General features: G+C 44.0%; 1 protein-coding gene across 4 annotated transcripts in view; it reads right to left on the minus strand.

The window, feature by feature from the left end:
• The window catches only part of chek2 (checkpoint kinase 2), a 49,467-nt gene that overhangs the window by 11,021 nt on the left and 10,764 nt on the right, over positions 1-27,682 (minus strand). The window contains exons 1-5 of one of the 4 annotated variants that reach the window (XM_060907585.1): positions 15,357-16,192; positions 11,384-11,663; positions 5,115-5,239; positions 3,957-4,089; positions 2,500-2,590 (exon numbers count right to left, since the gene is read on the minus strand). In XM_060907585.1, the coding sequence (XP_060763568.1) occupies positions 2,500-2,590; positions 3,957-4,089; positions 5,115-5,239; positions 11,384-11,663; positions 15,357-15,395 (668 nt within the window). In that variant the 5' untranslated portion in view covers positions 15,396-16,192. Of the gene's footprint in view, positions 1-2,499; positions 2,591-3,956; positions 4,090-5,114; positions 5,240-11,383; positions 11,664-15,327; positions 16,193-27,682 lie in introns of those variants that run through there. The other 3 variants (XM_060907584.1, XM_060907588.1, XM_060907587.1) reach the window with 3 other exon arrangements.

Consider the following 27,682-nt stretch of genomic DNA (forward strand, 5'->3'; position numbering starts at 1 on the left):
TACATCAGTGTAAAACAATGATTCGTTAATGAGCTAGGTGGTCACGTGACCCGTGACGTCACAAAAACTTTCCAAGGAGCCAGCGCTTGGGAATCTAATGTAAACAGGTTACCGAAATGGACACCATCGACAGTGACATTCCCGATGTTTCACAGAGATGTGAAGTTAGACCCTATCAATTCGAACCGATAGCTGGAAATTCACATGAACATGGATCTTGTCTTTACTCTGACGGGTCAGATGATTCTGAGAGCGAGAGTTCATTCAATCCCCATGAAACTGAAAGCGGTCGGCTCGATAACACTTCCTGGTAAGTTAAAAACAATTCTGCTCAAAGGCTAATGATCTGTTGAAAGAAGTATTATTTTTGTATCATACATTGAAAGTTCATCATAGATCTAGCTAAAGTCCGTTGCAAGCTAGTTTTTTTTTTTGCTGATATTTTTCGAGATTGATTGAGATACAATGCTTCCAGAGTCCGAGATGAAAACATTCAAAATGGCGAAACGAGTCAGAATTATGATGATCAATAACTGATACACCCAAAATTATAATACTAATCCTTACCTCGGCTTTCAGTCGCTTAGCGAATGCACCTCGGCATTTTTCCGCATGAGGCCCATGGTAAAACCACACTTCCAGGAGGGGCTGCCTTCTGCCTCCTAAGCCGGCCGAGAGCGCTCCTCGTCGGGCACGGTCAGGCGGGCGAATGCCCTGGTCCGTCCGCCCTGTCTAAAAAATAATGGTACAACTCCGAGTGAAGGTATCAATGCGCTGTCGAAGCGCGCAGAAGGTGTTAGTACGCCTGTCATTATAGTGCAGACTTTCCATAGCATAGAAAATCGCTACGTTTCAATTTGTGTAACTGAACTTGTTTCATGTCACTGGTCATATAAACCTATGTAAACAGGAAAAACGCGGAAGAGTTTGGTCGCATCTAACTACAGCCCCAAAAAATACCATTGGCCATGCTGAGCCTAGCTACATTGCTAACAGGAGTGACAGCGCGTCTGACTGACTGGGAAGTCGCGCAAAGCTCGGAGAGGTACGGAGCAGCTCGTCTCAATTCAGATAAGAGCATATTTCATTATGGAAGTACGGTGGACTGTTCCTATTTAAATGTCCATTAATGTTACAGGATTTCTTGACTGTCTCTACAGTTGTAGGAATGTTAGGCCCTGGATATTATGGCGCTATCACTGCCTCCATGAACCCGGCTATACGGCCTCTTAAATTTGGCTTGGCAATTAATATCGCTCAGTACCTGAGTATTAATGTTGAAAGAATTCTCAGTGAAATGGTCCGAACACAGTTTGTGGGAAACAGTAGGTGCAAAGTTTTTTTCTACGGCAGTAGTGAGCCCACACTTTCCTCAGCTTCGGGTCCTTGGGGAATGCAAAAAAAACTTACTCCAGGGCATTTCCCATTGGAATTATTGCAACCATAAGCAGCACAATACACCATGATGTTCAATGTACGTTAAAGACTATAAAAACAATTTTCTTGTCATTCACTTCTCCATTCATCTACCCGCTTGTGCTGTGCCCGAAAGTTTTTGTGACGTATGATCACGTGACAGCGGCTCTTCCGGTTGTAAAATATGCATATCGGAGCTCGAGCAGAAATGCCATATAATCATCACGAATATAACGATTTTGCTGAATTTAATAGATGATTTTGTATTTGTTGATGCAATTAATTCATATTTTTAATGGAAAGAAACTGATATAGCGTGCATTTATGTTTCATGTCCCATGTCCTTTAACACCACATTGTGATAAACACAACTGACTGATCTCCAGGTTAATAGAATTTTCCTCAAATTAAAACCTGAATTTTTTTAAACAATATCCTCTTTCCTGCAGCCTGTTAAAGGCAGGACTCTGACGCCTTTCCTCCTCCTCGTGTTCTGTATAAAGTGTCTGAATGTGGAACAGGGTGTGTGTGTGTGTGTGTTGTTCCTCTGAGCTGAATGATTGATAGTAACAGAGCTGGAATCGGCATGTGTGTGAAAGGGACACGCGGCACGGCGGGAAAGGGTGTGTGGCACTTTTAACACTGACAAAATGTCAATGTCACATTTTGTTGTCTAAGCTCCACACGCCTTTCTCCCTCACATCGTTTCCTGCTTCTTTTCACTTTCTCCTCCAACACGTTTCTGACCACACAGTGACTCTGCTTGTGTTTGAAGAGGGGCAGAAATGTGACAGATAACAAAATCACCTCAACACTCAGTTCATCTGTTGGTACTGAAAGTAGCGCTGGGTGCTCGGGGTTTTCATGTTTCTGACACGTTGTGTGTTATACGTCACACTACAGTGTAAACAAACAGAACATGCATAATGAGGGGTCTTTTTTTACAGCAATATTGTGGGATCTGTTTGAAAGGGGATCATTTGTGCTAACCACTAACTTCTAAACCCTTACTGCTAACTTCTGAACCTTTACAGATTATTTCTAACCCTTTACTTAACTCTGTTGATGCGTGAGTGCACTTACGAGCCAATCTTGCGAGTGACGTGGTATTTTTCTCTGAATTCTTTAGGGAAGTTCGGCTGATCATCCTCCGTCATGTCAACAAACATAAACACTGAGGAACACACACAGGTCTATAAATATTTGGAGATTGACAAAGGTATTTGTTATTAGAGCTTTTTGTCAAAGTGTGCTGGAGTTGAAATTAAAAAACTGTAGTTTAAAGTGCAGACTTTCAGCTTTTTATATACAGTCCACTAGGTTTGTGACAACGTGTAATATGTCTTTGTCCTAACTGATTGACGATAGTATTGTCTGTGGCTTTGGGGAGTGGGAGGGGGTGTGGCTAGATATATGTAACGTGTGTTGTGTACATGCTACGTTATTGGAGTGGAAAAAATAGCAGAAACTGGTTACGTGTAGCTGTAATTGTATCACGAGCATTAGCATTCACTCAGGGTTTTTTGAATAATTACCTTTTAGCAAGTTCAGGACTGCTGCAAAACAAATAAACATATTACAAAATACAACAAACTTTATTTCTGCCAATCTTAAAGCTGCAGACACTGTGTTTTCTGACAGACGTTTAAATCATCTGACTTGATCACTATTGTGATAGTTGGAATTTATTGGCGATTCATGATCGATGAGAGTCAACCGTCCCAAGTTTATGGTCCCGTTTTTAAGGGCTCCAAAGTAATTGGACAAACTAACAATCATGAATTAAATAGTCTGCTCAGATTCAGCCAATGCTTCAAATCTCATTTGAAAGTGAAAGTTTATCTTTGTCTCTTCTGTCCATACTGAAGGATGTTGTTTTTCTTTTACATGTGTGGGTTGTTTTTTTTTTGGCAAACTCTAATCTGGTCTGTCTAATTTTGGGGCTTAGCACTGATGTACATCTTGTGGAAAACCCTCTGTATTTACTCTGGTGAAGTCTTCTCTAGATTGTTGACTGACACAGACATGCCTGACACAGACACGCCTACCTCTTAGAGGAAGTTCATGTGGTCAACTGTTGTGAAAGGGTTCTTCTTCAGCAGGGAAAGAACTCTGTCATCTCCCACAGTTGTTTTTCATGGTCTTCCAGACCTTTTGCTGTTCCTGAGCTCATCAGTGAGTTCTTTCTTTGTAAGAATGTGCCATAGAGTTGATTTGGCTATGGCTCTTTGGACTTCATCATTCATTTGCTTACATGGTAGTGAAATAATGAGGGGAAAAATCACACACCTGGTTATAGAGCATCTGAGCAACCGTCTGTACAATTATTTTCCTTCTTTTAAAAAAATGGGGGAGGGTGAACCACAATGTGTTGTAATTCCTACAGCATTCACTTCGTGTATTTGGATGTAAATATCATCAAATTAAAGCTAAAAGCCTGTACTTTAATTCATTACTTATTTTCAACTCCAATGACAATAAATTTGTTAATGTCCATATATTTATGGACCTGACTCTGTGTGTGTGTGTGTGTTTATTACCTTTATGTTTGGGGTCTGCAAGTGACACAACAGAGTTGTTTCTTAATGGACATCGTTTTCCATTTCCAACTTCAGTATCATCGACCCATGTACCGTTTCCACTCAGATCTTCCAGATATACCACACTCTCATCCTGCGCGCGCACACACAGTTTAGTACTTTTATTTGGATCACAGCACAAGAAAGATCCACAGATCCAAACATTACTGGAAACCACTGCAGATTTGTAAAAGTGATCATTCAATTAGTCAATCCAACAATATCTATGGAAAAATATGACATCTCCGTCTCCAAATGGACAAGCTACCTATTATGGCAGATATGGAACAGTACTTCGCCAGTCTCTTTGCGGTTGTTTTTCGTAGCCCACATAGTTGCATTCCTGATAGAACAAGTTTGTGTACATGTCCAAGACTCCCAAACACTAGAACAACTAGTTTACATTGAAATCCAAGGCCCATGATAGTATTGACAAGTGGCTGGTATTTCAACATTTTATAATTAAAGCATGTGTCCATATACAGATCAAAAGAGCAACCTACTTTCACAATTATTGCTATTCTATTGTTTTTGTCTATGATGGTTATATCTGGAGTGTTTGGGAAATTGTCTAATAGTACATTAGTAATGTCAGAATTAAACCACGCAATTTGCACAGCACTATGTTTTACATACTGGTGGGCGCTTCAGATGTTCCTTTAATGCTATCTGCAATTATGTCAACCAATCGGTCATGCCTAGCTGTATAAAGGCCCTTGTAAAAATGACAGCCATTAAGGACATGTGCTATTGTTTCGTTTTCACGAGTGGAGGTATGGAGAATACAGTAGGGATCTTGATTGGACGGATACCAGGTGGCTAGATTATATTTTGTTGGGAGGACTTGAAGGTGAGCTTTAATGGCAAAAATTAATATAACACACACACACACACACACACACACACACACACACACACACACACACACACACAGGATGCATCTCTATATTTTATGCAGTTAGCAATTCAAACCCCCTGCACTGGAACTGTGAAAACAAGGCCACGCCTCTTTCACGAGGATTGGCACACAGAGTCAACACCCCCTTCACTGCAGCTTTGATGTAGAGGCCATGTTTTCTTTGTACTGAAACACAGAGGCCACACCCCCTCTTTACTCACCCTGAAGATCTTGAAGTGTCTTTTGCTGTAGGTTCTGTAGCGTGGTGATGTCACAACAATCGGGTCATTAAAACAATAATCATTGCGACTGTCCCGCCCGAAGTAGTACTGATTCTCCACACAGTCTATGCACGCACACACACACACACACACACACACACACACACACACAAACATAAGCTATTAGAATGAATGTAATACACTGTCTAGTGTAATAAACCCAGAAGTTTCTTTAGCAAACAGACGAGGACACAGCAACTCTCTTAACTCAATTAATTACACTTTTATCAGAATACTGCCATCAACATCAAATGTTTGGATGAGAACAATTAAGGCCCTGGGTTACTGAGCAGAAGATCAGGGGGCCCAGTCCCAGCAGTGCCAAGCTGTCACTGTGGGGCCCTTGAGGAAGGTCCTTAACCCTCTCTGCTCCAGGAGGCTGTATCATGGCATTTTTTAGAACTAAAATCAGTAGAGTACCGCATGAATCGGTAGAGTTGGCAAGTATGTTATCCATACTGAAGACATCATTCAAACATTCACAGTGTATGGTGGGAAAAGTATGTGAACTCCTAGGCTAATGGTTTCAACAAAAGCTATCTGGAGTCAAGCGTTAGCAAACCTGGAGTCCAATCAATGAAAAGAGATTAGAGATGTGGTTTAGAGATACTTTGACACTCAAACATTTTGAGTTTGCTATTCACAAGAAGCATCAGCTGATGTGCACCATGCCTTGCAAAAGAGATTTCAGAGGGCCTCAGATCAATAATTGTTGATTTGCATAAAGCTGGTAAGGTTTACAAAGCAATCTCAAAGAGTGTAGATATTCATCACTCCACAGTTTTAGGGAGACTAGCCACAGACTTAGTACTGCCCAGCCAAGATTACTCCAAAGGTTCAACACAGAAGGAATCATTGCAATTGGCTAATATCTCTGTTCATGAGTCTACCATCCACAAAGCATGGAACAGGCAGGTTGTCCATAACAGGCCACCACGCAGGAAGCCTCTGCACTCTTTAAAAAAAACAAGCAAACAAACAAAAAAACTGTTGTGTGCCTGAAGTTATTTATATACACCACAGACGCCACGGCTGAGCCAAGAGTCATAGGAACTGCAGTCTTTCCCCCTCGATCACATCATATAAAAGAATAAAGCAGAATGAAAATGAATGAGATTTTCAACTGCATTTCCCAGAATGCACTGCAGCCGGGAAACAGATGATTGACTGTTGCACTTCCAGGATGCAACATGAGGTGAAAGTGTAAACCACACAAGTTTGTTTATCCATGTCCTTTTTTGTCTTAGCTGTTTATAAATGTATAATTATTGTGCAAAAACAGTTTCCTGTTACTTTCAGTGCATTGATTCTTCTCATCTGCCCAAGTATCTGTTACTTTTAAATGGCTGGGCCTGGAGTTAAAGAAAATGCCATCATTCCACCTCTGAGTTTCTTCTCGTAAACAAACAATTTTACAAACCCAAATCAGAAAAAGTTGGGATGGTGTGGAAAACACAAATACAAAAAAAGAAAGCAGTGATTTGTAAATGTACTTTGACTTGTATTTCACTGCAGACAGAATGAACCCGAGATATTTCATGTTTTGTTGGTCAACTTCATTTAATTTGTTAATATCCATCCATTCCTGAGCTTCAGACCTGCAACACATTCCAAAAAATTTGGGACGGGGAAATTTAGGGCGAGTAATGAGGTACAACAATTAAATAATGATGTGATTTGAAACGTGATGTCAACAGGTGACTGTAATCATGATTCCATACAAAATCAGTATTCAGGAAAGGCCGAGTCTTTGAAGAGTAAAGAGGGCCTGAGGAAATTATTGAAATGTTTAAAAATAATGTTCCTCAAAGATAGGAAGGGATTTGGATATTTCACCCTCTACGGTGCATAATATCATGAAACCATTCAAGGAATCTGGAGGAATTTCGGTGTGTAAAGGGCTCAAGCGAATCTGAACCCCCGTGATCTCTGATCCCTCAGATGGCATCAAGAACCATCATTCATCTACAGCTGATAGAACCACAAGGGCTCGGGATTACTGGGGAAAACCTTTATCAAGCTACAATATGGAGTTACATCCACAAACACCAGTTCATACATGTCAACCTTTGGTCAATCAAACCTGTATAACCAACCTCCAAAATCCCCATTTCCCTTATAAAATCCTTATAAGATGCAAATTAAAATAATTTACCTAAAATTTGAATGATAATTAACAATGATATATCCCCATTACTTTTTGTTCAATATTAATAACAGTAAACCTTCAGAATGAATACAAAGCTCCAATGTTTGACAAAAACACAAAGTGTCACTCTAATGTTCTGAATTGTACTCCATGACAGCTTTTTTAGCGCTCTGCACCAATACCTCACTAGGCTGCATGTCACAGCAAGTGTCTGTGTTGATCTTACACTGCAGTAGGCCAGGTCAGTGTGTCTGCATTCAGGTTCTTTCTGCTCTCTGTGTGTATCTTCCTGACTTGAGAGAAAACTCTCTCACAGTCAGCATTACTGTGGGGTAAACAGAGCACTGCCTAACTTGAACTAAAACGCCCACTACCTTGTGTTTTCTGTCTTTTCCAGTTGTTGGCATATCAGTTTTTGAGCGCGCAAATACTGTCATCAGTGGCTGATTTTGCCTTTGGCTTGCATTCCGCTGATGTAGTTTCGATTTGAAATGTTCTTTCACATCATACACTCCCGATGCTGCAACTTTGATGTCATGCACACACAGTGTGCAGTGTGCGTATTCTTCATTTTTGGAGGCTGCCGGTTGGATTATGCCATTGAAAAGGTCCTTCCATTCAGGGAGAAACCTACCGCTGTATTTTGTTTTGAATTTCTTTGCCGGTGTGCCCATTCAGAATCTTTTCAGTCGTTATTGAAAGTTGCTCAGGTGGAAATACGCTTTTCAAACAAAATGTTACTTCACGGTTGGCGGGATCTCGCAATGCGGTGTGCGCATGATCAGAAGTGGAACGAAGTCTCGCTACCACAAGATAACGCACGATTTCATAAGACTCTTTACTGGCTGTGTTGCAAGGATGGACGGTGGTGGAGCAGACAGAGAGCCGGAAAACTTCTTCCTCCAAAAATATATTTTTTATTTTTTCTATTTTCAAATTTTTTCTTAAAATAGTGCAAATATTTACAGTGCACCAACCAAAGGTTCGAATTGCCAAAAAGAAAACTATACAAACAAAATAAGAAAACACAAAAATAAAGAGGCTTCAAGTTTGCCAGACTAAATCAAAAAGACCCTGAACAAAACTATTAGTCAGCCAAACCACAGTACCTTCAAACAAGATGTTCCAACCACAACTGAGGCTCTGGAGCTACTGCAGAGCTTTCATACCCGCAGCCCCGCCCACAGCTGAGCCCAAATTGCAAAATTAATCAATCAACTAAATAATGACATCCTAAATACAAAATAACAATTTAAAGAAACAAACACAAAATATACAAACATCCAAAATAATTTTCTTTAACCAAAAACCCTTCAGTGCATAGTAAAATACATGTTTCCCCAACACCAGTAAAACACCCCCGTTAAAATAGTCTGTTCTACCAAACACCTGCGAAACCCCTCCATAACAAGCCAATGGTACAGTCCCTCGGTTTCTCACAACAAACAGGAAGTATGTGGAGTTCGCATGATGAGTTACTGAAAACTATTTTGTGTTATAAAAATGCTAGAACTAAATAAACTTGACGTTAGAAATAACCGGTTTGTACGTGTGTTTCCTAGACCATAGACAGTGTTTAACAGATGGGAGATGAAAATGCTTAGAAATGTGTGATGCATTTTACATATGAGTGGAGCCAAACAAATGTTACTAGAATGCCAGTAGGCCTTTCCCTGCACTCGCAACAAATGCTGCTCTCATTAGAAACTATGGCAAACGGTGGAGTATGAAATGCTTGAAAACCAGTAATACCCATACAGAAAACAGTAATGGAAATGAAGTGCAACTCACAGCGACAGGTCCGCCAAGATGTTTGAACGTTGCCGGCAGATTGCTGCCTGTGCGCTGTGCGCTTGCGTGAGAGGTGTGTGTGTGTGTGTGTGTGTGTGTGTGTGTGTGTGTGTGTGAGAAGGTGTGTGTGCGCGAGCGTCACGGCTCACTCCGTGACAGGCTGTCTGTGCTTAAATGTTATGCGCTCTTTTATCATCAATTATAGCTCTAAATAAATATTGAAGTTTTTTTAAAGAATCCGTATAACTTTATTTGTACGCCCGTATACTACGTTTATTGAATCAAATCCGTATAAAATACGGACATTCCGTATAGGTTGACGTATGCCAGTTAAAACTTTACTGTGTAAAAAGGAAGCCTTATGCTAACTGTGTCCAGAAACGCCGTCGACTTCTCTGGGCTCGGAGGCGTCTGGGATGGACCATCACACAGTGGGAACATGGATTGTGGTCAGACGAATCAGTATTCCAGGTCTTTTTGGGAAGAAATGGACACCGTGTGCTCCAGACCAAAGAGGAAAAGGACCGTCCAGACTGTTAGCAGGAACAAGTCCAAAAGCCAGGGTGTGTCATGGTATGGGGTTGGGTCAGTGCCCTTGGCAAAGGTAACTTACACTTCTGTGATGGAGCATTAATGCAGAAAAGTACACCGAGATTTTGGAGCAACATCTGCTGCCTTCAAAATGACGTCTTTTCCAGGGAGATTTCAACAAGACAATGCAAAACCACATTCTGCTCACATTACAAAGGCGTGGCTGTGGAAGAAGAGGGCGTGTCCCCTCTATCCCCAATAGAGAATGTGTGGAGAATTTAGAAAGGAAAACTATGACAGTGGCGACCCTGAACTGTTCCAGACCTTAAGACCTGTTTACAGGAAGAATGGGACAAAAACTAGACAGGGACACTCTAACGAGTGCAAACCCCGCCTTTTCCCTATTAAAATACATTGGGCGAAAATTTCGAAGTTCTGCCATGACCTTGACCTTTGACCTCCAAAATTTAATGGTTTCCTTCCTGGGTGATTGGCAACACATGTACAAAATTTGGTCCAAATCGATCCATTGGTTCTTGAGATATCTTGCAGACACACAGACAGACAGACAGACAGATACACACACACACAGACTGACGCAGGTGAAAATAATAACCCCTCCGACTACTGTCGGCGGGGTTAATAACACCTGAGACACTTCATCACTTGGAGTCTTCAGTCCATAAACATCTTTTAAGTGTCGGGAGAAGGAACGGGAACATTATACACATTATAAAGTGGGAAATAATTTACTGTCCCAATGTTTTTGAAATGTGCTGCAAGAATCAAAACTGAAATCCATGTTCATTTTGTAGAAAAAAAAAAACCTCATGAGGTAAAACATAAAACAATGTGCTGTTGTATTGTTTTGAGTGTAATACAGGTCACAGGTTATTTTCAAATCATTGCTTTCAGTTTTAATTTCATTTTCAACCATCCCAATTTTTCTAATTTGTAATTTAATCTCAGAACTTGATTTTTTTTCCCTCTCAGAATATTCACCACCACCTCAGCTCCGTTTTTTTAAACCTACAATGACCTTAATATGCCATTGTATCAAGGAGCACCTTGACACTCCACAACGCTGACAGGAAAATGTTTTGTGGATTGATGAAATGAAGGGTGAATTATTCAGACAGAAGTTACAGCACTATGTATGGTTTAAAGGAACAGTCCACCGTACTTCCATAATGAAATATGCTCTTACCTGAATTGAGACGAGCTGCTCCGTACCTGTCCGAGCTTTGCGCGACCTCCCAGTTAGTCAGACGCGCTGTCACTCCTGTTAGCAATGTAGCTAGGCTCAGTATGGCCAATGGTATTTTTTGGGGCTGTAGTTAGATGCGACCAAACTCTTCCGCGTTTTTCCTGTTTACATAAGTTTATATGACCAGTGATATGAAACAAGTTCAGTTACACAAATTGAAACGTGGCGATTTTCTATGCTATGGAAAGTCCGCACTATAATGACAGGCGTACTAACACCTTCTGCGCGCTTCGGCAGTGCATTGATACGGAGCAGCTCGTCTCAATTCAGATAAGAGCATATTTCATTATGGAAGTACGGTGGACTGTTCCTTTAAAAGGCCACATGAAATCATCCCAGTGGTGAAGTACGATGGAGGGAACTCATGATTTGGGGCTGTTTTGTTGCGTCATGTATATCAAACACCAAAGATGCCTTACTGTTCGGGGACTCAGTGTGTGTGTGCGTGTGTGTGTGTGAAGTGACACTCACTGAGTACGTTAAAGCCTCTGATTAAGGGCACTATTCTGCCCCAGTATTTCGGTTCAGGTTCTTCTGGCTCCTCAGGTATAGACGACAGCTCGGCAATGGGGACAGTGTCCACTGAGCTCAATGTCCCCGAACCAGAAGACGATGACTGGCTGGATGAAGCTGGGGCAGACGATGAGCTGGAGCTGGGCTGAGACTGAGTCTGAGACTGAGAGTGGGTTTGAGAGTGTGTTTGTTTGCTTGGTCCTGGTTCGTCAGACATGCTATAACATGTGCCTGTAATCTAAGTGGAATATAAGCATAATCATAACATGCTAATTTTACAACAGATGAGCAAGAAAACTAATCTCAGAATATAATCATATAAATCAATACTAGCATTCCCATTAGCAAATTAAAATGTCATTTAAATTGCTAATAATGTGAGGGCAAAGGGACAGAGGCGTGGTGGGGAGCACTGAGCTCTATAGACCCCTTTCACTGACGTCACCCGAAACCGGAAGTAAACAGACCCTGCGCCATATTGGAAGACCAACAAACTCGTGATTAGGGGAAAATAACGGCAGTGGTATGTGAACCCACGAGAATAAAGTGGAGTGGCAAACGACTTAAACAAATCTGAGCTGTTTTATTTATGATTTATTGGCCCAACAGTAGACTTGAAAGAAACCTGTGTGAGACTTGGCAAAAAACTGTGGATATAATGGATAAGTCTGTGCATGATCTGCGGACACTTTGACGTAAGCAAACGCAAGAAATTCAGATTTAAAACATGCTAAATTGGCCCCAAGTTGATAACTGTATGAGGAGCAAGCCTCCCAGACTTCTACAATTTAATAATAATAATAATTTAGGATGGTTTGGGGCTTGCTTGCTGCTGCCAGGTTGGTTGTTGAGTAGCCTGACTGTTTTTTTTTTTTTGCGTGTGGTATCATTGTTGACGCGAGGTTGTTTTTTGAACATGCCAATGCAGACACGATTTCCCCTGATGAGTTATGACTTCAGACGCGATGCGTGTGTGGAGTCCGCGTGATATGTGCGTAAGATAGGCTTCTCATGTGTTTGGAGATCCGCGCTCCGAGACAAGCGCAAGCGCCCCAAGGGAAAAAAAGGGACCCCCCGAAAATATCGGCATAGTTCGAACACTGAGTGTAGGCACTGGGTGTAAACAACAAATAGTTTACAATGTCTGGGTAGCAAACAGATGGCAGAATTGGTGTCCGGTCCTCCTTATGTTTCCATTCTCCCTTGCCGCGAGTCTTATCATATGGGTCAAACCCATCAATTACAGCCAGTTTCTGCACATACCGTGCCCTTTCTGCAGCTGGTAATGTACTCACATAACCAGAATTATCATCCATCGTGTCACTTTACTCTCGCTCGTACTTTGTTTTATATTGTGAGTGCATGTACTTGGTCTTCCAATATGGTGCCTAACAAAATCTCGCGGCGCGGTGACGTCATGTGAAAGGGGTCTATATAAACTCTGGAGAGCTCAGAGCCTACTCCCCACTGTAGAGACTAGTTGAAGCCATCTGGCCGCCATCTTACCACTCACATTTGGTTTATCTGTTAAAGCGTTGTATCCGATCAAATTTGCCCCAAGAAAAGTATCTCTTCGCTTTTTTCCTTTCATTACCTCTTGTTTTCTCAACTTTATCCCCATTCCTTACATATCTTTATAGCACTCCCCTTCACTGTTAGGTTTTTTCCCTTTTCCAGTCCTTGATCATTTTTTTGAACTTTTACTAAACTATATATATATATATATATATATATATATATATATATATATATATATATATACATATATATATATATATATACATATATATATATATACACACACACACACACACACACACACACACACACAGTGGGGCAAAAAAGTATTTAGTCAGCCACCAATTGTGCAAGTTCTCCCACTTAAAAAGATGAGAGAGGCCTGTAATTTTCATCATAGGTACCACTTCAACTATGAGAGACAGAATGGGGGGAAAGAATCCAGGAAATCATATTGTAGGATTTTTAATGAATTAATTGGTAAATTCCTCGGTAAAATAAGTATTTGGTCACCTACAAACAAGCAAGATTTCTGGCTCTCACAGACCTGTAATAACTTCTTTAAGAGGCTCCTCTGTCCTCCACTCGTTACCTGTATTAATGGCACCTGTTTGAACTTGTTATCAGCATAAAAGACACCTGTCCACAACCTCAAACAGTCACACTCCAAACTCCACTATGGCCAAGACCAAAGAGCTGTCAAAATACACGAGAAACAAAATTGTAGACCTGCACCAGGCTGGGAAGACTGAATCTGCAGTAGGTAAGCAGCTTGGTGTGAAGAAATCAACTGTGGGAGCAATTATTAGAAAATGGAAGACATACAAGACCACTGATAATCTCCCTCAATCTGGGGCTCCACGCAAGATCTCACCCCGTGGGGTCAAAATGATCACAAGAATGGTGAGCAAAAATCCCAGAACCACACGGGGGGACCTAGTGAATGACTTGCAGAGAGCTGGGACCAAAGTAACAAAGGCTACCATCAGTAACACACTACGCCGCCAGGGACTCAAATCCTGCAGTGCCAGACGTGTCCCCCTGCTTAAGCCAGTACATGTCCAGGCCCATCTGAAGTTTGCTAGAGAGCATTTGGATGATCCAGAAGAGGATTGGGAGAATGTCATATGGTCCGATGAAACCAAAATAGAACTTTTTGGTAAAAGCTCAACTTGTCGTGTTTGGAGGAGAAAGAATGCTGAGTTGCATCCAAAGAACACCATACCTACTGTGAAGCATGGGGGTGGAAACATCATGCTTTGGGGCTGTTTTTCTGCAAAGGGACCAGGACGACTGATCCGTGTAAAGGAAAGAATGAATGGGGCCATGTATCATGAGATTTTGAGTGAAAACCTCCTTCCATCAGCAAGAGCATTGAAGATGAAACGTGGCTGGGTCTTTCAGCATGACAATGATCCCAAACACACCGCCCGGGCAACGAAGGAGTGGCTTCGTAAGAAGCATTTCAAGGTCCTGGAGTGGCCTAGCCAGTCTCCAGATCTCAACCCCATAGAAAATCTTTGGAGGGAGTTGAAAGTCCGTGTTGCCCAGCGACAGCCCCAAAACATCACTGCTCTAGAGGAGATCTGCATGGAGGAATGGGCCAAAATACCAGCAACAGTGTGTGAAAACCTTGTGAAGACTTACAGAAAACGTTTGACCTCTGTCATTGCCAACAAAGGGTATATAACAAAGTATTGAGGTGAACTTTTGTTATTGACCAAATACTTATTTTCCACCATAATTTGCAAATAAATTCTTGAAAAATCAGACAATGTGACTTCCTGGATTTTTTTTCTCATTCTGTCTCTCATAGTTGAGGGATACCTATGATGAAAATTACAGCCTCTCTCATCTTTTTAAGTGGGAGAACTTGCACAATTGGTGACTGACTAAATACTTTTTTGCCCCACTGTGTGTGTGTGTAATATATAAAATTTTTTGATCTTCCACTACTATAATTATTTTTACAGAGGTTATTTCAGTTTTTCTTCATACAGGAAAGCATATATTGGACACCGTCCAGGAAATAAGCCATTCACCAGGAAATATGACCAACCCTGATTTAAGAGTACTTATCAATATACTTGCACTCAATTTAAACTAAAATCATGTCATTAAAACAGTCAGTCATGCCCATTTTGTCAATTTGTGCAAGTGGGTGTGACATGTAGATGATCTACACTGTCAGCTGTGCTTAGCCTTCAGTAAATTAAAATAACTCCTGACCAAACTAGAACAATAACATCTCTCTTTTTATTTGCATCCCTCACTGCCATTTCCTTCTTTTGCTCTTACAAACCATCATAAAATGCTATAGGGGCTCCACGCAAATGGCCCTGTGCACACACATGTAAAAATGATCACACACTATCAATACTCACGGGTGAAACGTCCGTCCACAACCACTGACCTGATGGTTTGTACAGTTCACTGCTGCACATGCAGCCATTTTTCTTGTAATTTTTCTCACCAGCTAAGTAACTTGTCCAGTTTTATGTAGCTTCCAGCAGCCTAAATGACCGTCCCACTCCGCGGTGCAAGTTGTAAGATGGCGGCCAGATGGTTTCACTCTGACGAGCCTATGACCTCTCATTTTTACATAGAGCTCAGTGGTGGGGAGGGATCAGTGACATGATGGGGAGGGGACAGAGGAGTGGTAGACAGGGGACATGTAATATGTACAACAGAGTGATAATTTTAGAAGCCCATTGCTAATTCTAATTAGCTACAACTGATATGCTAATAGTCATAAAGAAAATAAGACAAATAAAGCTAGCATCATTCTGTCTGCACATAGCTGTAAGCCACAAATAAATGCCTCAGCTGATGGAAGCTTTAGCACCGCATGCCTCACTTTTGACAGAACGGATTGTTAAAAACTGGTACGATTTTTAGTTTAGAAATCAGTTCTGGTTGCCATGGCATTTTCATTTAATTCTATGCAAGACTTTAAGCACATGGGCAGAGACACTTAAAAATAATTTTAAAATAGACGTTTTCCTGTGTGACGTGCCTGGTGTCCATCATCACCTGGGTACAGTGTAGGTTTTTTTTCCTGCTGTTTTCATGTCACACCATTTTCTTTTCACCTCACTTAATTCATTTTTTCTGTAATTTGTCTTTAGATTTGGACCTTTTCAGTTGCTGTTACACTGCTAAATATTTTATTGGCATAGCAGTAGAGCTGTGCAATATATCGTATTTTTATCACGATATCGATATTGGTGTCAAACGATATCAAAATTCATAATATCGATATGAAACGATTTTTTGTCATTTGTCGAAAGGGACGTGCACAATATTTCTACAATGGCAATAAAACAACAATAACATTGACGTGACAGTAAGGTAAAACGAACCCTTCTGTCCCCTAAGGCACACCGTAGCCTTGCATACGTCATCCATTCTACTCCCGCGATATCTCCGCAACAGTAAAAAATCAGTTCTTCTGTTTTCATACGTGTCGGGTGATTTGATATATTGATTTCTTAATATGTTGTTTGATTTGCTTGCTAATAGTTATAATAATACAATTAACATATATTTACGTCATATTTTTGGATGTGGGACTGGGTAATGTAAAAATGGCATCTACGGAAGAAAACAAGCACAACAATATTAGCACATATCCAACTTGCTAGCTGTGTTAGATGTGTTAAACCGTGTGGATTTAAGTGGAATAATTGCGAGTCGTCCTGCGGTCAAGGCAGCGTTTTAAGGTAAGGCAATTTGGTTATTAATGTTGCCCGCCGCGGCATGTTGGGTTCATTTGATTTTGACTTGTGCATCTGCAGCTAGCATCATGCTTTGAAGTAGGTTCTGCTAAGGACGGGTTTATTGCGCGATGTAGACGGACTCAGATGTAATTACATTGTTTTTAAAATTCCGTGCGCTTAAAACGGTGTCCCCCTGCTAATCATGTAGCCCTAATCATGTGTTGCTTTTACTTTTCTTAATGGCGAGTGAAATATCTCTGCAAATGGTATTTCAATGCTGACATGCCAAAAAGATAGCGGAGTCCACTTTTGGAAGATGAAGGAAGAGAAGCCTATTTTCATGTATGTTAATTCTTAAGGACTTGTCTCTATATTGTGCGTGTTTAATGTTGGTATCTTAACAACACACAAGCTTACGTTGTAGTGTGTGTGTGTGTGTGTGTGTGTGAGAGAGAGAGATTTTATCCTTGGCTGGCTACGAGCCAGTGTGGACGTTACGCAGTAATCACTGGTAATACCAGCGCTGGCTCTATCCTCTGTGATCGGAAATGTTGAGTGAGGAGAACGTGAGCCTTGTGCAGGCGATAGGACCTATGCAAAGTACGCGCTTGCACAGTAAATAGTTTAAGTAAAAGGCGTTTCAGGGTACAACGGGAAGGGTTGACAGGTAGCCTATGAGGCATGTACTATAAAAATGTGGCCTGGTGCCTCAGGTGTTGATGATCAGGGCTTTAAAAAAAGGTGTATAAATATAGTTTTAAAAATCGCGATATCGATATTTACTGAAAAAATCGTGATATTGATTTTTTCCAATATCGAGCAGCCCTACATAGCAGTGATTCAAAATCACTTACAATTTTGCCTTTCCATTCACTGTTAAGTCATCATTTTGTGTTTTGGGCAGCAAGATGGCACCGAGTGTGGCTGCCTCGCCCCATGCTCTTGCCCAACTTAGCAGTATTTTGTTTATTTTGCTGTACTGTATGTCTGCATTGTTCTAGCATCTATAGCAGCTAGCTACATCACATACACTCAACAGGTGTTACTGAATATAGGCCATTCAGAGATTACAACAACAGGTTTAATTTATATCGTGCCTTTCACCAACCCAAGGATGCTTTAAAAATGAATAGCACTACAGAAAGAGAAGCAAATCAACCAACAGAAAACATGACCGATAGGGGAGACAGAAAACAAAATGACAATTTGCATGAGCATAAAGACAACAGACTAGCTCAAAGCATTAAAAAAAGATAGAACAGTCAGTGATCAAGAGAGGAAGTATCAGGAGGAGGGAGAGCAAAGAGAGACGAGATAAGATTTGAGATGATTTTTGAATTTTGGGGAGAGATGTACAATCCTCAAGACACTGAGTGAGAGAATTCCACAGCTTGGGGGCTGCGACCCTAAATGCCCTGGAACCCATGGTGGTTTAAATTTGGGAACAAACAACAGACCAAAAGATGAAGATCTGAGACTGTGAATGGAAGAGTAGAGCTGAAGTAGTTCCATTAGATATTGAGGAACGTACCCATGGAGTGCTTGAAATGTGAACAGAAATTTATACTGAATGTGATCTAGAACAGGGAGCCAGTGGAGGTTCTGGAGGATGGGGTGATGTGTGCTGAGCATTTAGTGTGGGTGAGGACTCTGGCTGCAGAGTTTTGAACATATTGAAGCTGAGCAATGGACTTTGCTGGAAGACCAATGAACAGAGGATTACAATAATCTAATCGTGATGTAATAAAAGCATGGAAAAGTGTTTCAGCATCCTTGGTGTGAGAGGAGGATGGAGGTGTGCAATGTTGTGGAGGTGAAAAAGTCCATTTTAGACAGGGAGTTTGTGTGATTTTTAAAAGAGAGAACAGAATCAAAGATAACACCAAGGTTAGGTACAGTGGGTGAAGGTTTAATGACGGCACCATCAATGACCAGATTAGAACTATTACTGGAAGAGGTGATTGATTTGGAACCAATCAGAAGAAGATCCTTTTTACCAGCATTAAGTTTTAAAAAGTTAGCATTCATCCACAGCTTTAGATTGTGTATGCATTCAGAGAGGGCGGCGGCAGGACAGATGTAGAAGGTCTGCAGCTGATGTTAATCTGCATATCATCTGCATATCAATGAAAATTCAAACCATGATGGTGGATAATTTGGCCCAGGGACAAATTATGTAGATAACGAACAAGAGGATCTAAGACGGAATCCTGTGGGACACCACAACTGACGGATGTCATGGAAGACTTGTACTTGGTGAAGGAAATAAACTGCTGTCTATCTGTGAGAGAGAATTTTAACCAGGAAAAGGCAGAATCAGAAATGCCAATACCAGAGAGATGGGAGAGAAGTGGTTCCCGACAGTGTCAAAAGCACAGCTAAGGTCCAAAAGAAGTAGGATATTAAGAGCCCCAGCATCAGCTGTTAGGGTTTTACTGGGATTCGAACCCGGGTCACTGGTGTGATAATCCAGCAAACACCCACTAGGCCACCAGGGGGATGACTCACGTGCAGAGGCGCGAGGCGAAAGTACAGTATCAAAAACAATTTATTTACAATATAACAATCCACGGTAAAAAACAAAAGTATAATCCAAAAGCTCAGAAGATATAAGGGAAAAATAAAAAAATATCCGAAAGTTCAAAGTCCAAAAATGAGAAAAGGCAAAAATACAAACGCTCAGAAGATCTCAAAAATGGTAAACACAAAGTCCAAAAAGGTCCAAAAGAAAGCAAAGTACAAAAACCACAAAGACACAGGCAAGGAACATGGGACAGAGGGAACTAGCACTAACAGCATAGCATAGCATAGCATAGCATAAAGACTCCGTGACAAGGGAACAAACAGAGGGGTATTTATACACAAACTCATTAAGGAACAGGGCAGGGCAGGAAACAGGCAATAAAGACAAGCACAAAACACAGTGGCGGCCTCTAGAGGCCAAAACAAACATGACAAGATAAACATAACAGCGGCCTCTAGAGGCCAAAACAGTCCCAGTCCTAACAGGACCCCCCAGGAGCGTCTCCTGACGTTCCCAGGGCGATCCGGATGGGCCGAATGGAAGTCCTGGCACAGTCCTTTGTCTAAAATGTCCCGGGCGGGGACCCAACAGCGTTCCTCAGGGCCATAGCCCTCCCAATCTACCAGATATTGAAGCCCACCGCAGACCCGGCGGGAGTCAAGCAGGCGATGCACAGTGAACACAGTCTGACCCTGGAAGATACGGGGGGGTGGGGGATTCCTAGGGGCAGGGGCACACGTGGACGTCAGTACGGGCCGCAACAGGGAAACATGGAATGTGGGGTTGATCCTCAGAGTCTGGGGCAACTGGAGCCGGTAGGCGACAGGGTTCACCCTGCGCACCACCTTGAAGGGGCCAATGTAGCGAGGAGCAAGCTTGCGGTTCTCCACCCGCAGCAGAAGGTCCTTGGTGGACAGCCAAACCCGCTGCCCAGGGCGGAAAGCGTGGGCAGGTCTTCTATGGCAGTTGGCCTGAGTCTGGTTGGTTCTGGAGGTCTGGATGAGGGTCTTCCTGACCTTGCTCCAGGTCTTGCGACACCGTCTCACATATTGGTTGACCGAGGGCACCCCTGCATCCTCCTCCTGGTCCGGGAACAGAGGTGGCTGGAACCCGAATTGGCACTGGAATGGCGACAGCTTGGTGGCCGATGACTGCAGGGTGTTGTGGGCGTACTCTGCCCATGGCAGCCAGGTGCTCCATGATGTCAGGTTATCCATAGCCAGGCCTCGCAGGGTGGTTTCCAGGTCCTGGTTGAGCCTCTCCGTCTGGCCATTGGACTGTGGGTGGAACCCAGAGGAGAGGCTGGCAGTGGCTCCGATGACCTTGCAAAACCCGTGCCACACTCGAGAGGAGAACTGGGGCCCCCGGTCAGAGACGATATCCTGTGGGAGACCAAAAACTCGGAAGACGTGATTAAATAATAGTTTAGCTGTTTCAAGAGCAGAAGGGAGCTTGCACAGTGGTAAAAAAGCGGCAGGTCTTGGAGAATCTGTCAACTATGACCAAAATGACAGTATTACCTTGTGACTCAGGGAGACCCGTGATGAAGTCGACTGCCACGTGGGACCAGGGACGCCGGGGAATGGTCAGAGGATGCAGGAGACCCTGGGGATGCTGTCGTGGGTTCTTGCTTCTGGTGCACACTTCGCAGGAAAGGACGAATGACCTCACTTCCTTCTCCATGCTAGGCCACCAGAAGCGTCTTCTCAAAAAGTCCAAGGTCCTTCGAGCTCCCGGGTGGGCGGTGAGAGGGGACGAGTGACCCCACTGGAGAACCTTGGCCCGGGCTTGATGTGGGACGTACAAGAGGCCCGGTGACCCTGTCCCAGGACCGGGGTCCTGGCGTTGGGCTCATCGGATGGCCTCCTCAATACCCCAGCGGACAGGGGCCACAATCCGGGACACAGGGATAATAGGCCCAACTTCGCTCTCCCTGTTGGTGGGAGCGAACAGCCTGGAAAGCAAGTCAGGTTTGGTATTTTTGGAGCCAGGGCGGTATGATAGGGTAAAGTCGAAACGACTGAAAAATAAGGCCCACCTAGCCTGTCGTGGATTGAGTCTCTTTGCTTGCTGGAGGTACTCCAGGTTCTTGTGGTCCGTCCAGACCAAAAATGGATGTTGCGCTCCCTCCAGCCAGTGCCTCCACTCCTCAAGGGCCAGTTTAACTGCTAGCAGTTCTCGATCCCCCACGTCATACCGGGACTCCGCAGAACTCAGGCGGTGGGAGAAATATGCGCAGGGGTGCAACCTTCCTTCCGAGCGTTGAGAGAGGACCGCGCTGACGCCGCTGTCCGAGGCGTCCACCTCGACGATGAAGGGTTGCGAAGGGTCCAGGAGGACCAGAATGGGTGCCGTGCAGAAGCGGTGCTTGAGGTCTTTGAACACCTTTTCCGCCTGAGGAGACCAGACATATGATCCACCTGTCCCTTTGGTGAGGTTCGATATGGGTGCTGCTACAGAACTAAAAGTTCCTGATAAACTTGCGGTAGAAGTTAGCAAATCCTAAGAACCGCTGAACCTCTTTGACGGACTTGGGGGTGGGCCAGTCCCGGACGGCCAGGGTCTTGGCTGGATCCATTTGGAGTTGGCCTGTCCGTACAATAAAACCCAGAAAGGAGACCTTGGGAACATGAAATTCGCATTTCTGGGCCTTGCCGAACAGATTGTTCTGTAGCAGCCTCTGGAGAACCTGGCAGACATGGTGGCGGTGCTCCTGCTCGGTCTTGGAAAAGATAAGGATGTTGTCGAGGTAGACAAAAACGTACAGGTTAATCATGCCCCTCAAGACGTCGTTGATTAGGGCCTGAAAAACAGCTGGTGCATTGGTGAGTCCGAAGGGCATCACCTGGTATTCGTAGTGCCCAGATGGGGTGTTAAAGGCAGTCTTCCACTCGTCTCCCTGTTGGATACGGACGAGGTGGTATGCGTTCCGTAAGTCCAATTTGGTGAAGATAGTAGTGCCTTGGAGCAGATCAAACGCTGTAGACATCAGTGGAAGGGGATAGCAGTTGCATACAGTGATCTTGTTCAGACCCCTGTAATCAATACATGGCTGGAGCCCCCCATCCTTCTTGCCGACAAAGAAGAAGCCGGCACCAGCGGGTGAGGTGGAGGGTCGAATGAACCCAGAGGCCAAGGCTTCCTTGATGTACTCCTCCATGGCCTTGCATTCTCGCTGAGAGAGGGAAAACAGTCTGCCACGAGGAGGGGTAGTCCCAGGGAGCAAGTCGATGGCACAGCCATAGGCACGGTGTGGAGGGAGAACTGCGGCCCTGCTCTTACTGAAAACTTCCTTGAGATCCCAGTACTCTGTGGGAACTTGAGATAACTCGGTGAGATCGGGAGGCTTGGCAGGAGACACAGGAGAGCTAGAGAGCAGACAAGAGGCATAGCAAGCAGGACCCCACTCCACAACCTGGCTAGTGACCCAGTCTGTACGAGGGTTGTGGCGGGTAAGCCAAGGAAGACCTAGAATAACTGGGAACTCTGGTGAAGGAATCAGGTGCAGGGATATTTCTTCCTTGTGACCTTGAGACTGGAGGAAGACTGGAGAAGTTACTTGGGTGACTCTTTCGTCACCTAAGGCTTGGCCATCGAGGGCAGACACAGACAGTGGGACTTCAAGAGGTGCAGTCAGGACATTGATACTTTGGGTGACGTGAACATCCATAAAGTTTCCAGCCGCCCCGGAGTCTAACAAGGCCTGACAAGAGTGGACGGACTCACCCCAGGAGATGGAGACCGGAATGTAGACTCCTTGGCCAGGGAGTTCAGGAGAGAGGGTAGGGCCTGTCACAACCCTCCCTCGGCTGGACGGGGCGGTCCTTTTCCCAAGAACTCGGGACATGATGCTTGGAAGTGACCAGGCTTGCTACAGTAGATGCAGCACATGTCCCTCCTTCTGCGCTCCCTCTCAGATGCGGAGAGGCGAGTACGGCCCACTTGCATGGGTTCTGGACAGTCACTGGAGGAGGTAGACGGGCTCCATGTTGAGGCAGTGAGGCCGGGGAGACTCAGGACTTGGTGGCGCTCTCTAATCCTGTTGTCAAGACGAGTAGAATGTGAGATCAGAGTTTCGAGGTCACTTGGGCAGCCGATAGAGGCCAGACCGTCTTTGATGAGGTCAGACAGACCATGAAAGGCTGAAATCAGGGCAGTCTCGTTCCATCCACTTACTGCTGCGAGCGTCCAGAACGAGATGGCGTCGCTTCCTCCTTGCCGGATGGACATGAGCTTTCTGGCTGCGTCTTTGCTGATGTCTGCTTGATCGAAGACACAAAGCATCTCCTCTGTAAACAGCTGGAAATCGGAGCACTCGGGTCCTTGTCTCTGCCAGATGGCTGTTGCCCATGCTCGTGCCTTACCAGCTAACAAGGTTATCACAAAGGCAATCTTGCGGCGATCCGTAGTGTAGGTGGTAGGCTGGAGCTCAAAGGCGATCTGTAGTGTAGGTGGTAGGCTGGAGCTCAAAGGTGAGTTGGCACTGGGTAAGGAACTCCCAGCACTCACCGTGCTTGCTGTCATACCTCTGTGGTGCAGGAAGGCTGGGTTCGAGAGGTGAAGGAGACAGCATGGCGGGAGGCACTGCAGCGGGAGCAGGAGCCGGATCAGGATGAGGAGATGCGGGCAGAGGAGTCAGCTGTGCCAGGGTTTTCCCAATTTGCTGAAGCAGTACCTCGTGGCGAACAAGGGCCTCACGTTGGCTTGCGAGTGTTCGTCCATGGTCGCTCCGAAGCGTGTCAAAGCTGCCATAATTCCCTGAAGGCTGGCCGGGTAGACAGTTGAAGCAGCCTCTGCTGAGTCGGTCATGACGGAATCTTTCTGTTAGGGTTTTGCTGGGATTCGAACCCGGGCCGCTGGTGTGATAATCCAGCAAACACCCACTAGGCCACCAGGGGGATGACTCAAGTGCAGAGGCGTGAGGCGAAAGTACAGTATCAAAAACAATTTATTTACAATATAACAATCCACGGCAAAAAACAAAAGTATAATCCAAAAGCTCAGAAGATATAAGGGAAAAATAAAAAAATATCCAAAAGTTCAAAGTCCAAAAATGAGAAAAGAAAAGGCAAAAATAAAAACACTCAGAAGATCTCAAAAATGTTAAACACAAAGACCAAAAAGGTCCAAAAGAAAGCAAAGTACAAAAACCACAAAGACACAGGCAAGGAACATGGGACAGAGGGAACTACCACTAACAGCATAGCATAGCATAAAGACTCCGTGACAAGGGAACAAACAGAGGGGTATTTATACACAAACTCATTAAGGAACAGGGCGGGGCAGGAAACAGGCAATAAAGACAAACACAAAACACAGTGGCGGCCTCTAGAGGCTGAAACAAACATGACAAGATAAACATAACAGCGGCCTCTAGAGGCCAAAACAGTCCCAGTCCTAACATCAGCAGAGGAGACGAAGTCATTAATTACCCTAAGAAGTGCAGACTGGGTCCTGTGAGATGAGCGAATACAAACTATTTCAGTCTGGTTAAGATTACTAGTGGCAAGATGTGACTGTAGCTTGGTGGCAACAACCCTTTCAAGAAGTTCTGCAAGGTGTGGTAGATTAGAGATTGGTCTAGGGTTACTGAAATCAGATGGATCGAGACCAGGATTTTTATAATACTGGAGTGACTGCTGCAGTTTTTAAATCAAGTGGGACAAAACCAGAGATAAGGGATCTGTTAATCAGAGGAGAGATGGGCTCAGCAGTAATGGATGCCAGGGTTTTTTTATGAGGGAGGAGGGAGCAGGGTCTAATTGACAAGAAGAGGAGTTTGAGGTTTTTTTAATTAGCTCAACAACAGATAGAGGAGAAAGAACTGAACTGTTGCTCAGTGGACTTGATAAAACCCAGTGGACCGGAGACTTCTGGTGATGCGGACCGAGTAGCAGCATTCGGCGTGAGGTCCCACTTTGTCGATGCAAAAACATCCTGATACTGATGCCTAACTCAGCCTAATTCGATAAAAACACTTGTAGAATTTAGCTGATGTCACTAGACCACTTCTGGGGTAAAGCTTTTGTTGAAATGGCTTCAAAAACCGTGAAAAAAAGACAGGAGAAGAGGAATGTCACGACTAGCAATACAGATAGGGCACAAGATGGTGGCGCAGAGACTACAGAGACAGAAGTTTTGAGTCCAGCAATGACCAAGGCCATGGCCACACTTACGGCAGATATATCCGGAGTGATAGAGGCCAAGTTTGACTCTTTTCTGCAAAAGATTGGAGACATATCAAAAGAGTTGCAAGACACAACCAAGCGTGTTGGGGAAGCTGAACAACGCATTTCCGCGGTGGAGGACGTAAATGTCAAGACGGAGAAACGTGTCTCATACCTGGAAAAAGTTGTGGTCTCGCTGCAGGAGCATCTGGATGACCAGGAGGATCGAGGCAGACGTAAAAACCTCAGAATAATCAGCCTGCCAGAATCTTCAGAGGGCTCATCTGCCGTACAGTTCATGGAGATGTGGCTTCCCAAAGTTTTGGCACTGACCACCAAGGACGAGAAAATAAAGCTGGAGAGGGCACACCGGGTGTCGGGGCCAGCAAAGAGGGGAGCCGACTCACGCAGACCTTACCCACGCGCTATGATTGTAAGATTTCACCACTACAGTGATCGGGTCCAGGTGCTGGAGGCAGCCAGGCAGGCAAAGGAGGTCCGTTTTGAGGTCAGCAGGATTTTCTTTTTCCAGGACTTCTCCAGCGGAACTCAGAGGAAACGTCGGGCTTTTGACAAGGCCAGAAGGAGACTCCAGTTGCTCGGTCTACACACCTATGGCCTAAATTATTCTGCAACGCTGAGGATCACCGTGAATAACACTACCAAGTTCTTTACCAAGCCCGAAGAAATTATGGCATATATAAACACACTGGGTGGTGAAGGCACTGTACCGGACGGAAGAGTAAGTTCATCTTAGAAACAGGGCCAGCACGGCACGCAGCCATAAATAATTGCACTTTGCCTGTCTTAAGTGAAGGTATCCGGGGGAGCCGGCGGATGTCGGACATGGCCGAGATGGACTGGAAATGGCTGGACGTTGGCCGAAGGTAGCAGCATTTGATTGACACGCCCTGTCATACGGATCGTGCGTCTCCTGTTGTCACCACCAGGTGGTAGCACAATTTTTTTTATCCTTTTTTTTTCTGTGACTTTATATTATTTACTTTCTGACGGTATGGATACCAACTACTCATATTATATGACTGAGATATCCCTGTTCTTTTTGTGTGATACTCTGTGTGAAAAATACAAGTGATGGTGGAACATCAGCTTAGTGGACATAGGGCTGATTAAATAATTGATTGCACTCGATCTTGCGGACTCAGGAACATTATAGCCGCATCTGAAGTAAGGTTAAGAGGGCCTAGCAAGGGTTCCTCTTCTGAAGTTGGGGTCTCCACCCTTCTCTTTATCTTGAGTTCCATTACTCTATTTGTTCATGGGAGACTGTGTGTATATAGTTGTGTTCAGAGGTTTATTCTAGGGTTACGGAAGACAGCGCAGCAATTTGAGGTTTTTTTCCTCTGTTGTTTTATCTCTTTCTGGTCACAAGGTATGGCACATGGAGGGAATTAGATTATGGATAGTATAATACATACAGACTTACAGTGGGGCAAAAAAGTATTTAGTCAGCCACCAATTGTGCAAGTTCTCCCACTTAAAAAGATGAGAGAGGCCTGTAATTTTCATCATAGGTACACTTCAACTATGAGAGACAGAATGGGGGGAAAGAATCCAGGAAATCACATTGTAGGATTTTTAATGAATTAATTGGTAAATTCCTCGGTAAAATAAGTATTTGGTCACCTACAAACAAGCAAGATTTCTGGCTCTCACAGACCTGTAACTTCTTCTTTAAGAGGCTCCTCTGTCCTCCACTCGTTACCTGTATTAATGGCACCTGTTTGAACTCGTTATCAGTATAAAAGACACCTGTCCACAACCTCAAACAGTCACACTCCAAACTCCACTATGGCCAAGACCAAAGAGCTGTCAAAGGACACCTCGTAGACCTGCACCAGGCTGGGGAGACTGAATCTGCAATAGGTAAGCAGCTTGGTGTGAAGAAATCAACTGTGGGAGCAATTATTAGAAAATGGAAGACATACAAGACCACTGATAATCTCCCTCGATCTGGGGCTCCACGCAAGATCTCACCCCGTGGGGTCAAAATGATCACAAGAACAGTGAGAAAAAAATCCCAGAACCACACGGGGGACCTAGTGAATGACCTGCAGAGAGCTGGGACCAAAGCAACAAAGGCTACCATCAGTAACACACTACGCCGCCAGGGACTCAAATCCTGCAGTGCCAGACGTGTCCCCCTGCTTAAGCCAGTACATGTCCAGGCCCGTCTGAAGTTTGCTAGAGAGCATTTGGATGATCCAGAAGAGGATTGGGAGAATGTCATATGGTCAGATGAAACCAAAATAGAACTTTTTGGTAAAAACTCAACTTGTCGTGTTTGGAGGAGAAAGAATGCTGAGTT

The sequence above is a fragment of the Neoarius graeffei genome, chromosome 24, assembly GCF_027579695.1.
Source record: "Neoarius graeffei isolate fNeoGra1 chromosome 24, fNeoGra1.pri, whole genome shotgun sequence".
Classification (NCBI taxonomy): Eukaryota; Metazoa; Chordata; class Actinopteri; order Siluriformes; family Ariidae; genus Neoarius; species Neoarius graeffei.